Raw genomic sequence first — 14,400 nt, forward strand, 5'->3', positions numbered from 1 at the left:
ATCGGAGCCTATTTATCCTTACGACCTCCTTATCACCTACATTTATTCCCTTTTTTACAGATGGCAAAAATGAAAGGCTCTATATTGATGGGCAAAAAGCTTAAGCTGATTGAAAAGCTCCATCAAGACACAAGCTAACACATCAGCTGGCTGTCTGAAATGTGGCCAGCCAGTATAGCTTTACAGGCATTAGCCTGGGTCGGGGTGGGTTTTTCAATCTGTTCTGTGTAGGTTCTTTCACTGTGCTCAGCATCACAGGGTTAATTGTGTGAAACTAGCTGAGCTAATAATTGAAAAGCACACTTTTTGCCCACCATGACAAGGCCAGAGAAGTTACTTGACTCATCCAAGACCACATAGTAGCTGGTGGAAGGGATGGGATGAGAGTCCGGAAGTTGACTCCAACACTTCTCTGGCCTTGCCAGTGGATTTTCTGCATGCCTTTTTTCCTGCTATTACTTTCTTGCCATACTATTGGTTATTATGGAGGAGGTGTGCTGGCTTCATAGGGTAAAAGGACAAACCGATAAGTAGGGGGAGCAGTGGAAGGAGCAGTAAGAGGCTTTTTAAAATGTAATGAAATGCAGCGTTAGAGAATGAGGAGAAGAGAGATGGAGGGGCAGAGAAGAGAAGGGATGATGATAATGTATGTATTACACAATTTTATATATTGTAGCATTTATATAGCTTCAAAGAGCTTTAAATATGCCAAATAATGAAAAAGAGGGGGGAAAAAAGAGGGCTGAGATGGATTCCCTCAATACACAGATGAGCAGATATTAGGAAAAACTATTTCACTAGGAGGGTGGTGAAGCACTGGAATGGGTTACCTAGGGAGGTGGTGGAATCTCCATCCCTAGAGGTTTGACAAAGCCCTGGCTGGGATGATTTAGTTGGGCTGGTCCTGCTTTGGGCAGGAGGCTGGACTCTATGACCCTCCTGAGGTCTCTTCCAGGCCTAGGATTCTATGATTCTGTGAAATATATTTACATATACTTGCGCGCGCGCACACACACACACACACACGCAAATCCACATGCACAAACACACACTCCAAGTGTCTCTTCAGAGTGTGTTCTGCAAGTGATCATTGATTCTTCCTCCGCACCTTCTCTGAAGGCAGGTGAAGTTGCTGACAGGAATGTCTTTGAGAAAGCAATGCAGTGCAACCATAAATTAATGCAAGTAGAGAAATGAAGCAGGGCCTCACCTCAAACTCCTGGATGACAGTAGCCAGCTGAGAAGATTTAAGGCGGGTTTCATCCAGCAAAGCCAAATTCCTATCAAATTGCATAATATATGCTGTGTGGTGATTGAATCTTGATTCTCTTGAGAGAAAAACATCGGCCACTTTCTGGTGTTCCTCCCTAAAGAGAAAGAAAGAGAAGACCAAGCCAATAAATAACAAAAAATGCCCCATTTCATTCTGGTTACACAAATGCTGTGTATCAGCTGCATGCCGGCTAATGCCATTATGAGCTCTCAGTTAAGGCACAGGTTTAACTGAAGTGCTGGGCAATGGAATCTGCTGTGGAAGAATGGGTCTTGTTTGGGGCCAGCCCCTGTTCTATAACTCTACCTGCCGCAACTATATACATACATGCTGGGCAGAATGTCTTCTTAATGGGCTCACATAGCTCACATTTCTCCAAGCAAGCTTTGCAACACAGCCAGGGTGAACAAGAAACTTTGCTCTGAATGCTGGGGTTAGTGGGAGAATAACTCCACGCTCAGACACCCTTCACTCACAGATCCCTCTCCTTACCCATGTTACAATCCCTCATCTGTAGATCCTTGCACTGTTATAAAATTGGCATCTGCATCTGCAAAATTGATCTGTGGATATTTGCCTCCACATCCCAGATTTGGATACCTATGAATATAAAGTAGATACTTGCAAATATGCAGGCTTCTAGATAAAAAATTTGTATCTGTATCAGCAAGAATGAGCCACAGAGGCCTATCCAGCTTAAAAGATTTGCTCTGGCACTGAAAGACTGTGTCTAGGCAAAACAGAGAATTGTTTTGTCTTGGTAAGATTTAGCTCAGCTAGGACAATTTTTATTTCAGCGGCTCTGAAAGATTGCGTTTAGCCTGAAAACTCAGCCCACGCAAAGGCTTGTTCAAACGCTGAGTGAGTTTCTTTTAACTGGGAGTTATTATATTATGAAGTCACCATGGGAATTACTCTAATTTATTTCAATTTCTATGAGATCTACAATTAAAAAAAAAGATATTTTCCTATATTTCTTAATGTTTCTGAGAGTTGCTTTTTCTTTTGGGGTTTTTTTGCATGTTCCCTCTTCCTGGTATTTGAGTCTGACTCATGGTTCATACACATTAGACTGCTTTGTGACAATCACTTAGGGGACTCAACCAGATTGGGGACCCAATGTTGCTAGGAACTGTAAAAACATAGCAAATGTTGCGAGTTGAGCTGTTCACCCACTGATTTATGGGGCTGCTTAGGAGTCCTGGGCTGTATTCAATGTTTTATCATGGTAGGGAATCTTAACCTTGTTGCCAGTGGTTCTTGGAATAAAGGAAAATCAAGATATTTTGAATGTACTGAGGACAAGACAAGGCCATTAAGTTGTCACTTACCAGTTGAGGACTCTTTCTTCCAGCTCTGCCAATATCTCCTGGTGTAGTTTGTGGATTTCAGGGATCTCATTCAAGCCCTGCTTGAGCTTCACCTCCTCCCTCTCACTTGCATCGTCATCCCCCAGTACTTTCAAGATCGCTTCATGGAAATCCTGTGAATACATCACCTGTTACACAGCAGCTAAGGCAACAGATCAGAGGTTCTTTATGGCACTTAAACCATTATTAACTTTTCCTTTAAATTCCAAAATTTGTTTGCAAACAGGAAACTTTACGGGAATTATAAGATATACCATATACCATAAATATTAATATATCACAGGCAAAGGAGGAATGAGAACATAGGATAAATTTTCATTCACCCAATAGTTTCACAGTTACTGTACATTTCAGTAATTGTATAGAGTACTGAGTTAAAGTCCAGAGTACTGAGAACCCAAAATATCTTCTATTATATATTTGAGAGTCTGTTTGTTCAAGAACTTCTAAAGTGTAACAGCTAGGACCACCAAATCTGGTATATAACTTCCTCTTATTTTAACTTAAAGCAAGACAAGAGTTTGGTTGTGCCCGGACAATGGGATGTGCCTATAACTGAGTTATTTCTCATAAAGTGAAAAGGGAGGGGCCTGGTAGAATGGAGTTGTACTGTAGAATGACCACAGTGGGACAGCAAGGAGCCAGAGATGGGGACCGGGACTGCAATAACCCTATTGGGCTGGCAAGGGTGGAGAAAGGGACAGCTGTTTACTATATATTTCAGAGAATTTGTCTGTTTCTGTGTCTGGCTGTCCCCCAGTTGGAGGACATTCACCCCTCTCCGGCTGTGCCTGCTGCAGCTGCCATGGTCAGGCACTTCTCATCTGGCCGTAAGCTGCTGCAGTAAGAGAGGACTGGAGCTGTCCTCTCTCTTCCCAGGACAGCCTGCATACTGAGCCCCTCATCCCCAGTCCCACCCCACAACAATGATTTAAATGAAGAAAACCAAAACTTATCTAAGTTAAGGACCCGAGCAATGCTGGGTAGTAGAAAACCCTGAAATACCATCATGAATAAATTAGATGAAAGTAACATATTGGACTGGGAGCTTTTATTTTTCAATAAAGTTGGGATTCCGTATGTTACATTCACAAGAATACAACTAACATATACTATTAACATATAACTCATTAGGACATGTAACATATGGGTAGTAAGAGTTTAAGTGGGATAAGAAAAGAAAACATCTCAGTTAAGGATGATGTCAGGTTGCTCTTATTACACTTAAAAGGCAGAGATGCAGGGGGGTCAGTTGATTCTCAGTTTGTACCTGGTCCCCTGCTGTGCCTCTGCCTCCCCTGCCCATCCTCACATGGAGATGGGGGATAGAAGCAGCAAAGGGGAGGGGAAGTGACTTGTCAAGTAGTGACTCGGCTATCCAATAAACCTAGGCTTGTCAGGTAGTTGACTACTCAACTAGTTGCTTACATCCCTAATCTTAGTAGGGAGTTTTGCAGGGACAACTTCCAAATGGTCTTGGACACAGTAATTCTTATTTCTTTGTTGGTATTGTAAGTCAGATTCCCAATGTTCTTTGCTTTTTTCTTTAATTTGGAAATTTGTTGATATTTATTTATCTCTTTTGCATTTCTAGAGAATCTAACTGCAGATGTACCAGGCAGTGTTCCCACTAATAGTTTTCTATTTATGTGCAGAATAATGTTTGTTATATGCACCAAGGGAAGTGCAGATGTGCACCACCAGTAGAAACACATGTTGCAGGCAGCTGTTGACACTCTGCTAATCAGCTGGATGGCACCTGAATCAGTCTTGGATGGCCTCTCAAGCACTCAACTTACAGGGAACACTGATAGCAGGGTCTATTTCTAGAGAATTTATGAGAGACTCAAAATAGGAGTAAAGCACCAAAACTGCTGAAACTGCAGGTAAAGCATCTAACCACCTTTATTTCATGAAGCCCTGCTAAGTAAAGTATGGAAAGCCAAAAATAATATAGTAGTCCAAAATCATTCTGCTTTACCTGTCCTGGAGTGAAAGTAATTATACAAAGGATACATTTGGAGCAAGGCTTAAATGAAGTGACTAATTTTCTCATGGGACCATCAAAAGATCCCTAATGCTTTCCTTAGTTTTTCTTTACTTTAATACCACTTTGCAGCCATCATTTTTTCATCCTGAAGTCTCACAAACATGATATTCTATATTAACCTTCCTCAGGGCTATGGTTATTTTGCTGGCTGGTGTGCAATATGAGGTAACTGCCTTTTCATGGTGGGGAAAGTAATTATATTGTGTGTGCATTGTTTTGGAGTGCAATGTTATGCAAATTATTATATAAATGAAAGGTGGTGGCATTGGATTAAATTCATCCACCAGACTCACTGGAAATGAGGAACACCAGGGGAAAATGTAGCATATTGCCTCTTTTGTTCACGGCAGATTGAATGGAACTCTGATCAAAAGCTATCTTAATGGTTTCAGAGCTGATAAAATATCCAGTTACTAGTTTTCTGAACTAAAATGCTGATATTCCATTGGATATTGGACTGGGAGCTTTTATTTTTCAGTAAAGTTAGGGGATTCCATGTTACATTCACAAGAATACTATTAACATATAACTCATCAGGACATGTAACATATGGGTTGTCTTTCTAAGAATGCACAGCAGCCACAATGGTGTTTTATAGTGGAAAGGTAAATAGTTTATTGTTGAGTGGGGTGAATCTTTAAACTAAACAAGTGCTACTGTTGTGTCTTGCCAGCTCTGGGGCTAGAAGACCTGGATTAGAAGTGAGGTCTCCTACACAGTAGTGCAGAGTATTAGAAAGTAGCAATCCTTGTTCAAGAAAATTCTAAAGAACAAAATGAGAGGTATTGCTGTGATGCATAACACTCCAGCGCCTAATTCTTCACTATCACTACTACAACAAAGCATTATTGGACTGAACAGAGAGGATATTAGCCAATTCAGAAATATGCCTGGAGAGCATCATGCAGAACTGTGAATAGATATTGTATTCCCCTGAAATGGATATATTAAGAGATGTGTTTGAGCCAGGCAGCTGGGTGTTCCTTAGTCTGGACCAGGTAGAGCTCTTGTGGTCAAATTTCATGCTTTCTGCCAATGGGATCTTTATGGTGAATTAACTGGATCCCACATTGTCTACAAAAGTAAATGAAAATTTGGGAAATTGGAAGTACATTCCAGCTTGTGATGAGGGCAGGCGCTGAAGAACCGTATGGAATCATTTAAAAAGTAATTTAGAACTTTTCCCAATCCTTTCTTTGCATCCCAATAAACCAGGAAGTGTCTGGAGTTTTATTGTACAAGGAAAGGTGGGAAGAGAGAAAAAGGGAAACAGAGAGGGAGGAGAGTTCAATTAATTGCAAAGCCAGTTTGAAAGTGAGGCCCATTAATTGTAGGATGTAAATGCTCCTTACAGAGCAGCAGTGGCAGAAGTGGAGGTTACAAAATTTCCTGTTTTATAAAAAGATTCTGTCCTTATCTGACCTTCTTTTGCTTTTTGTGTGTGAGACTATGAAGTGAGGGGGTGCTCCATTAGCTCTTGTTAAAGACAAAGCTAGCCAGTCCTTTGCATGAGTCTCAAGACAGACTCAGGACATAATCTGGTCAGTCACATAAACAGATCCTGGAAAAAAATGCAGTGGACCACAGGATAGTCTCATGATCGACACCTCCTCTTCTGTTCCCATTCAAGCATTGTTTTCACTTGTAGAAATATATTACTCTGTATTATGTACCTGTCAGCTTGGATGGCCTGCTGTCAATCTCACAGGGGGAGTTGCAGGGACTTATTTCACAAACTTTAACACACAAGGAACTACGGCAGTATGAGAGATTCAAGGCAGGCTTGGAATTGTAAGACACCAGACTGATAACCCTGGTTACTGAAACTCTGTCTCTGACTCGCCCACGCACTGCCCCATGAACATGACTCACATCTGACCCATAGTAACAGCCTCTACAGATAAGAGGGGAGCTCAGCCTTCTGGTCCACTTAGCTTCTCTGCTGAACTTGTCAGCAGTGTTGCCAATCAGAGCCAATTGGGTTGGTGGTTTTTATGGTGTGGATATCTGTCCCCAGGGAACTGGAATAACACTGCTTCAGTGGTGACTTAAAAGCTTGAGTTGTGTGTCCACATCACAAAAGCTGTCACCTCAGGTATCTGGACAGTGACAAAATAAGCAGGGAGAACCTTTTAAAGTGATGGTTCTGTTGACAGTGCACATGAGAAGATCAAGTAAGCACAACTCCACTGATAAAGTAAATATTAAATGATAGGGCTTTAATTCTGATTTAGGAGGCCAGAGAAATTTAAGTGGCTTGCCCAAGATTACAAAAGTCATGGTGCAGTTCAGGATAGAACCCAAGTCTGCTTTCTCCTAGTCCAAGGCTTTAGCAAATAGAACAAAGAGTATCAGGAGTCACTATTCCAACAGGCTTAAACAAGCTGAATTCTGCTTTTGTCTGAACTTTGTGGCTTGAGACAGAAACATTTAGTATCTTAATGGTCAGGGTGGACTCATGCTGTGAATATATTTCTTCACATGCTACTGTGCAAACAGCAAGTTATTATTAAAAACAACATTCCACTTTTTTTTAAAAATTATACATTAAACATATATGCTGTCTGCTCAAATTAGCTCATTCATTAGAAGAAAAAATGCAGCTGTTTTAACACTCCATGGGAAGGTGATTTTGCTGGGTGAGTTAATAGAAATGGCAGCAAGTTTTTTCCACTCAGAGACAATTTCCTGGCCTCCTGCCACATTGTATGTAGTGTGGCTGAATGTGCTGAGAAAGGAAGTAAAGGCTCAATAAAAAGAAACCATTATGGTCATATTTATCATTTGATGACGCACTGCTTCTTTTATCCAGCCTTGAAGAAGGCTGGGTAAATTAGTTTGGAGAAGCGAACAATCTTCTCCGGCTAGATCTAGTAGACATGACCTAGTAGCCTTCCAACATGTCAGACTTTTAAGGGTTGAAAAATTATCTTTTTGTTCATTTCCTTTCCTACAAATTCTGAGGCTGTTCCAATATGGATCCAGAGTTTACCCTGGGCCCCATCTCCAATAACTGTGAAGATCAGCCCTTCAGCTCAGGTAAAAAATGGTAGCACCACTGACTTAAGTGTGTTATCTGTATTTACCCCAGCTGAGGGCCTTGTAGGTGTTATTTTAATGCTGGTGAAATGTTGTAGGTTAACAGCACTGGGATCTCTGAACTGCTGTCTTGTTCTGCAGAACAGGAACAGCGTGGACAGAGACAGAGCCGGGAAAAGAGCTATTCTGAGCGAAAGGACAATACTGGCACAAAAAGAATGGATATAAAATGGCCATAAATAAATTTAGGCTGGAGATTAGTTGAAGTTTTCTAACCTTCAGAGGGGATTGAGTTTCTAGCTTCCCAATATGTTTCCTCATGTAAATATGCCCAGCTAGTTACAACTTAAGACACTAAAAGCACCCACTGGATTTAAACTATTCAGATAGCTATGGAAGACTTTCATACTCTTCCCCCCTCCTTTGGACCAACCAATCCTTCTTCTGGATGCCTTTCCTAATTGTATCTACTAATTGTTTTGAAGTTCCTCAGTCATTGTGATTCACTAAGGATTTAGAAAAGAGAAGCCTAGCAGCTGTAGCAGGCCCACCGACTGGGAAGGGGGCAAGGGGACAATTGCCCAGGGGCACAGAGATTCAAAGGAGCCTTCAGCCACAGTAACCGCAGTGGTGGCCAGAGCCCTTTAAATCACCGCCAGAGTGCCGGGCTGGAGCGCTGGGCCATGTGCTCCAAGCAGAGCTAAGGTCTTGGTGTGGGGGGAGCCCCCACGCTCCAGGCAGTGGTGAGGGCCACTCATTCCAAATGAACGTCAACAGACCAATAACTGTCCTTTTTATACCATAAAGGAATGAAAAGACTAGCACCTCTCTTCCACTCAATCTCAGCAAATTTAATTAATCATTAATCGCCCAGCTTTGTGATTATAATTAACTCTCTGAGAGACTATTGAATTCCAATTACCTGGATAGGCAGCCTTACAATGATTAGTACCAAATCTTGAAATATAATAGTAATAGCTATCAACATCCATTTCCAAAAAGTGTATGCCATTGCTGAAAGTGCTGAGTGCCTGGGAAGCCATTAATCAAAGGTAAAGTGGTTGTGCAGTCCCAATAACTCCAATCAATTATGGCACCTGAAAGTCTCTAAATTCATCATCTGAACAACACAGCCAAACACAGAAGGTTTCAAACATTGAGGTCGTATAATTTCCTGCTGGGTCAAAATTTCCTTAAAATAGAGGCATGAACCAAAGCCATTCCATTTCAGGCTCTGCTCCATAGCAGCTGATTCCGAAAAGGGATGCAGTCTTGCACTGTAACATGTGGGCACAGAGTACTATGCGATTTTGTAAAATCTGCTCAAGCTTTTGCATAGACATGTGAATTGACAATCTGCATAGGGTGATCCACATTCACTAACTGGAGGGTAAGAGCAAGGATTTAAAAAACTAAATTAAGACATAAATCTTGTATTAATTTTTGGTATGCATAAACAAGTGTGTAGATATCTAAACATAATTTTCACATATTGCACTTTCCACATGTGACTCTCAAAGTACTTGACACACATTCCTAGACTAAATCTCCTAATTCCCTTTGAATTACCTCCAACATTGCTCATATACTACACAGCTGCAAGCCCTAGAAAACGAAGTTGTAAAGATTTAGAAGTTGAAAGAAAGGAGGTACTAAGATATCCATAACTATCATTGAAGCAAAGAGAATGTTTTGTTTTATCATCTGGGTACACTGCTACTTTTCACGAGATTTTTGCCTATGGACAACACCCGACAGCATCACTGAGCCTCAACTGTTTCTGTGTAGCACAGTGAGATGAATATGCGTAGTAAGTGGCTTACAGAGGATAAGTGGTCCTGTAAGTGGCTTACAGTAAGTGGTCCTGGTATGTCAGTAGGTGACACTCCTCCTCTCCTTTTGCCCACTCGATCCTTCCTAAATAGGTAATGACCTCTAAGCAATCAGTTAATGCGTATTATTTATTTATTCATTCATTTTATCTGTCTATCTTTCTTCTTCTGGGAGCAACCATAGTGTGCAAGGTACTATTCAGTCACAGTGGAAGTTGTGATCTTTGCCATGGTAAGTGTAACTGAATGTAGAATATGACCTATATAGAATCTTGTCAAGTATCAAAGGGGTATCCATGTTAGTCTGGATCTGCAAAAGCGACAAGGAGTCCTGTAGCACCTTATAGACTAACAGGTGTATTGGAGCATAAGCTTTTGTGGGCAAAGACCCGCTTCGTCAGATGCAGGTCGTGGAAATTTCCAGAGGCAGGTATAAATATGCAGGCAAGAATCAGGCTAGAGATAATGAGGTAATGAGTGGGCCTCATCCTCCCTGACTGAATTTACCTTGTTATCTCTAGCCTGATTCTTGCCTGCATATTTATACCTGCCTCTGGAAATTTCCACGACCTTCATCTGATGAAGCGGGTCTTTGCCCACGAAAGCTTATGCTCCAATACATCTGTTAGTCTATAAGGTGCTATAGGACTCCTTGTCGCTTATATAGAATCTTATTACTGATAGTGATGCACGAAACAGGAAGAAAACCAACAACTTTCAGATCCCAGAATACGTGTGTGGTGCTGACAGTTAGGAAAAACTTATCAACTTACTTACAAACAGAGCATATCTGAGATGGAAATAGCAAGAGAAAATAAATGTGGCTGAAGTGCTATTTTTGCAGTCTTGTTTTGGAGTAGAACAGCACTCTTGGCGTAAAATCCTCTTTCAGCTGGTGTAAATCAGTGTAACTTCATTTACTTTAAGGGAACGACATGAATCAGATCACACCAGATGCTTAGCTAGTGTAAACTGACAAAGCTTTTTAATCTCTCTTAAAATGAAGCTATGCTGATTTAGATTAGCTGAAGATTTAGCTCTGTAAGCCATAATGGCCTGGCCAATATCCCTTCCCTTCCTATATCTCTTCCTGTATTCTTAGCTATAGATTCAGTGAGTTGATTAGAAGTTCTCTAGAGGAAGCAAGCCCAATAGAATTTCACCTACAGCATTTCAACAAGTCTCAAGGACTATTTCATTCAGGCTGAGATTTGCGAGCTTTCAAATAAAGAAGGAAACTTTAAAAAAATAACAATAACAGAGAAACTGAGGTGTGGGAACTGAGCGGATACATTAATGGAAAACCTCAGCTGTTTTTCAGGACTCTGTTCTGAGGTGGAGACATTCATATTTTAGATGAAGAAATCATGTCTGTACACTGATTGTTTATCCTGATCCCAAAATAACTCCTGTCCAGTTCTCAGACTTTTATACTATTTTATTGATATAAACCTATATACTAATGGAAATTGCCTTATATGTCTATGTAGAGTTTTCATTCTCCAAAAATCTATTTATATAAATCATGTAGATTATCAATTCCTGGGAGGCCAATAGTTCCATCCCATTAAGGAGGTTTGAGAGGTGGTGGGGGAGTATAATTGTAGGGTGTCCCTAATCTTTGTACAGTCAAAGTCTTCCTTAAGCATAACAATTTGCAAGGAATGAAGTAGACCTCTAAAGCCACCCTCTCCTCTAATATGGCGAAGTGGCACACAAGGACTACATATTCCAGGATGCAATGCTCCAGTCTTCTCTGACTGTCCCAGCCTTATATGCTAGCTAGAGGGCTTGTAGTCTTTGATTTTTGCACCTGCATATTAAAGTTGAAGGCATCCATGCACTGCTTTATAATACTTTGTGAGTTATGTTTGCCTGTTCTTTGGAGCATCCTTATTATCTTCAACATCTCTTCTGGTCTTGAAAGGGGAAGTGGCACTTCTAATTAAAAAGTGGCACCTCTATGGTGGCAGTGGCCCGTGCACTACATTGAACACTGATCTTCTCAAATTTCTCATTACTGAGCCTAGCAGAAACCATGCCAGATGACTGACAGGAAATTCTAACTATTGCAGCAGACACAATTAGTCTCTTATCCTGCTATTGCTGGGTACAATCTAGGTCAGGGACTCTGACCTCAGCATGCACACACATACACAAACAAATTGAAAATGCCGCAAATGAGTTTAAGAATTGGCAAACTGTAGTGTGCACATCTTGAATACTGTATCAACAGGGCTTGTTACAAAGAACTTGACCTGATGCCAACCATGATTTTTTTTTCCTTGTAAGAGATGTACAAAATGGTCTGACGGCCATTTTGGCTAAGTGTTCCCACTGTAAACTTCACTCATTCAAAGTTATTTTCCCACTGCGGATGAAGAGAACAATAAATAAATAAGGAAAATAAATTCAGCCTAATGAAATTGAGGACGGGCTACTGTTCTCTGACACAATTTGTCCTTAGACAGTGTAACAGCCAAACTATCTCTTCATTTAACCAGGATTCCCCATTCTCTAAAGCATTTCATTAGAAAAATAAGCACTTGATTGGTGCAGTCAACTTTTGAACAGTATCCAAGGAGTCCACATATGCCTTCAGCCCAATCACTCACCAGATGATCTCTTCCAACCTTTTTCATGTAAGTAGTGATTAAGATATCATTGGTTTATAAAGGCTTTAGGGCCAAAAATGTTACTTTGTTGTAAAAGTTGATCCTTACTTAAAAGTATGCTGACAGTAGAGAGAAGATTGCATGATGTGTTATTTAATTTGCCTATATCGGTCTTTACATAATGTCCATCTAAGTCAGTGGTAACAACCTGGCAACCTGTTGTCCATGGGCCGCATATGGCTCATCTGGGTTCTATGTATGGCGCACAAGACATTTTGTTTACCGTTCCCAATATGCAGGGTTGCCAGATTCTGCTGGTTTTTGTCTGCATAGGTTTTTTTTTCCCTACTGGCATTACTGAAGTGACATGCACATAAAGCAAGGGCATGTGAAGTGAGGTGTGTGCTGATGGCACACACTACATTAACTGTGAGAACCGTGCTCTCCCTCTACCTCTCATCAGAGTGGCACACCCTGCAAATTCTAGATATGCAAGTGCAGTTAGCAACGCTACCCTGTCTCAGGAGACAGTCTTGGTTACGACAATCTTGCAGCCCACTGAGATGGAGGGCCACTCGTTCAGCCCACTCACTAGCGTAGGTACCCAGTGCTGATATAAGTAGTACCTGAACAGATATTGTGCACTGTAAATGGTTAGAAAGCCCACATGCTATATTTGATAATGTAAAGTCACAGCTGTGTTTGTGTCAAGGAATTAAATCAGGTGTTGCTTATTTTCTTGCACGTGAAAGAATGTTAGTATGTACTTCAAAGAAGTGCTACCCCAGAGGAGTTGTGAATGTTAAATTAAATCTGAGTCCTGTAAAAAACATACTCCAGAGAACTTCATTATTTTACAGTAGGGCAAATAACAGCTAACCCTCCAGATTATTATCACAACTACTACTCCAACTGATACAGAGTTTCTGAGTTAACACAATGTTTCCACTCTTTCAGCTCAATAGCAGAGTGGGTGTATGGAAATGTCATCATTTTGGCAATCAATCAAACTATTAAAGTCTCTACTGAAAGGCCAAACTGATTCAGTTATGCTGAACGAATAGCAGCTCCGGACGAGGCTGGAAATGAGATGGAAAATGCAGCTTCTGATGCAGTCTTAAGAAAAAACTTTTTTTTCCCAAAACCAGCGAGGGTGTGGTTTAGTTCTCAGCCTTTATTATTGCAATGTGGGCTTGCAAAAAAAGGCAAGACATTAAAAATAGCATTTTCAAAAGGTTTTGTAGAAGGAGATGATAATAAAACAGAAATAATAGTTTGTCCAAGCTTAGTTTTCCTGACTAGCACTTCCAATGCCACTTTTGTTGTGTATAAGGAAAAACTGCTTTTCTTGAGACATTTGTGTGAGTTTGGGGTGCAAAATGGAGTTTTTCTGCCAGTGTTAGTTATACAAAGTGGTACTTACTGTAACTTGGGGTGCATAGAGCAGTAATGTTTTGTATATGTACATGCATCCCCAATACTACATACATGCACAAAGCAACATCTTTATTAATTTCTCTTATTAATTTGTGTTATAATATCATCATTCTAGAATCTCCAATCTGGGGTCAAGGACCCCTTGATCTGACAACACCACACACATGCAACAAAAAAGAACTTACAATTTCAATATATGATGAGAGGCAATAGGTGGATACAATAAATGAGTGGCAATAGGAGAAGACACAGTAATAATGATATGATCATGTGTAGTTTAAGAAGCAGCAGCCACAACACATCAGCTGCCTAGCTATTTTTGAGTGCAACTGAGTTGTGTTAGCCAGCAAGGGAACCAGTTGCTGCTATGCGTGATGAAGTTTGCTTGGGATATGGGAACCTTGCACTAAGGATGGGAATAAGACCACCACACTCATTTCACAAGGACCTTCCATCCCTACTAACCTGAGGAGAATTTCAACCAGTGACCAAGAAGTGAATGAATTCATCCCTCTCATGATGTTATCACCAAGGAACTATTTACAGCTTATCTCTTCACAACAAATGGAAAAATTAATTAATAGGAATAATCAAGATTAATCTAAAAAAACCCTGCCATGCTGATCATTTCTATGGACAACAGTCCTCCAGTGTCTTTGTGCTTTTTCGACAACTGTGTATTTTTTGGGAGATGAAGGGGCATATATCCAGCATGGAAACATTTTATAACTAAAGTGCAGGTGGAACCTTACCTTAAAAATGGCATCTGATTGGACTGAAGATC

At 40.6% G+C, this 14,400-nt stretch overlaps 1 protein-coding gene and 1 long non-coding RNA gene across 6 annotated transcripts in view; one reads left to right on the forward strand and one right to left on the reverse strand.

The window, feature by feature from the left end:
• The window catches only part of FGD5 (FYVE, RhoGEF and PH domain containing 5), a 189,523-nt gene that overhangs the window by 61,033 nt on the left and 114,090 nt on the right, over nt 1-14,400 (reverse strand). For all 5 annotated transcript variants that reach the window (XM_025189555.2, XM_025189558.2, XM_025189554.2 and 2 more), the window contains exons 6-7: nt 2,605-2,756; nt 1,211-1,367 (exon numbers count right to left, since the gene is read on the reverse strand). In XM_025189555.2, coding sequence (XP_025045340.2) covers nt 1,211-1,367; nt 2,605-2,756 — 309 coding nt within the window. The remainder of the gene's footprint in view (nt 1-1,210; nt 1,368-2,604; nt 2,757-14,400) is intronic.
• The window catches only part of LOC142830923 (uncharacterized), a 120,993-nt gene that overhangs the window by 40,790 nt on the left and 65,803 nt on the right, over nt 1-14,400 (forward strand). The gene's annotated exons all lie outside the window — the stretch shown is intronic.

The sequence above is a fragment of the Pelodiscus sinensis genome, chromosome 11, assembly GCF_049634645.1.
Source record: "Pelodiscus sinensis isolate JC-2024 chromosome 11, ASM4963464v1, whole genome shotgun sequence".
Taxonomy (NCBI): domain Eukaryota; kingdom Metazoa; phylum Chordata; order Testudines; family Trionychidae; genus Pelodiscus; species Pelodiscus sinensis.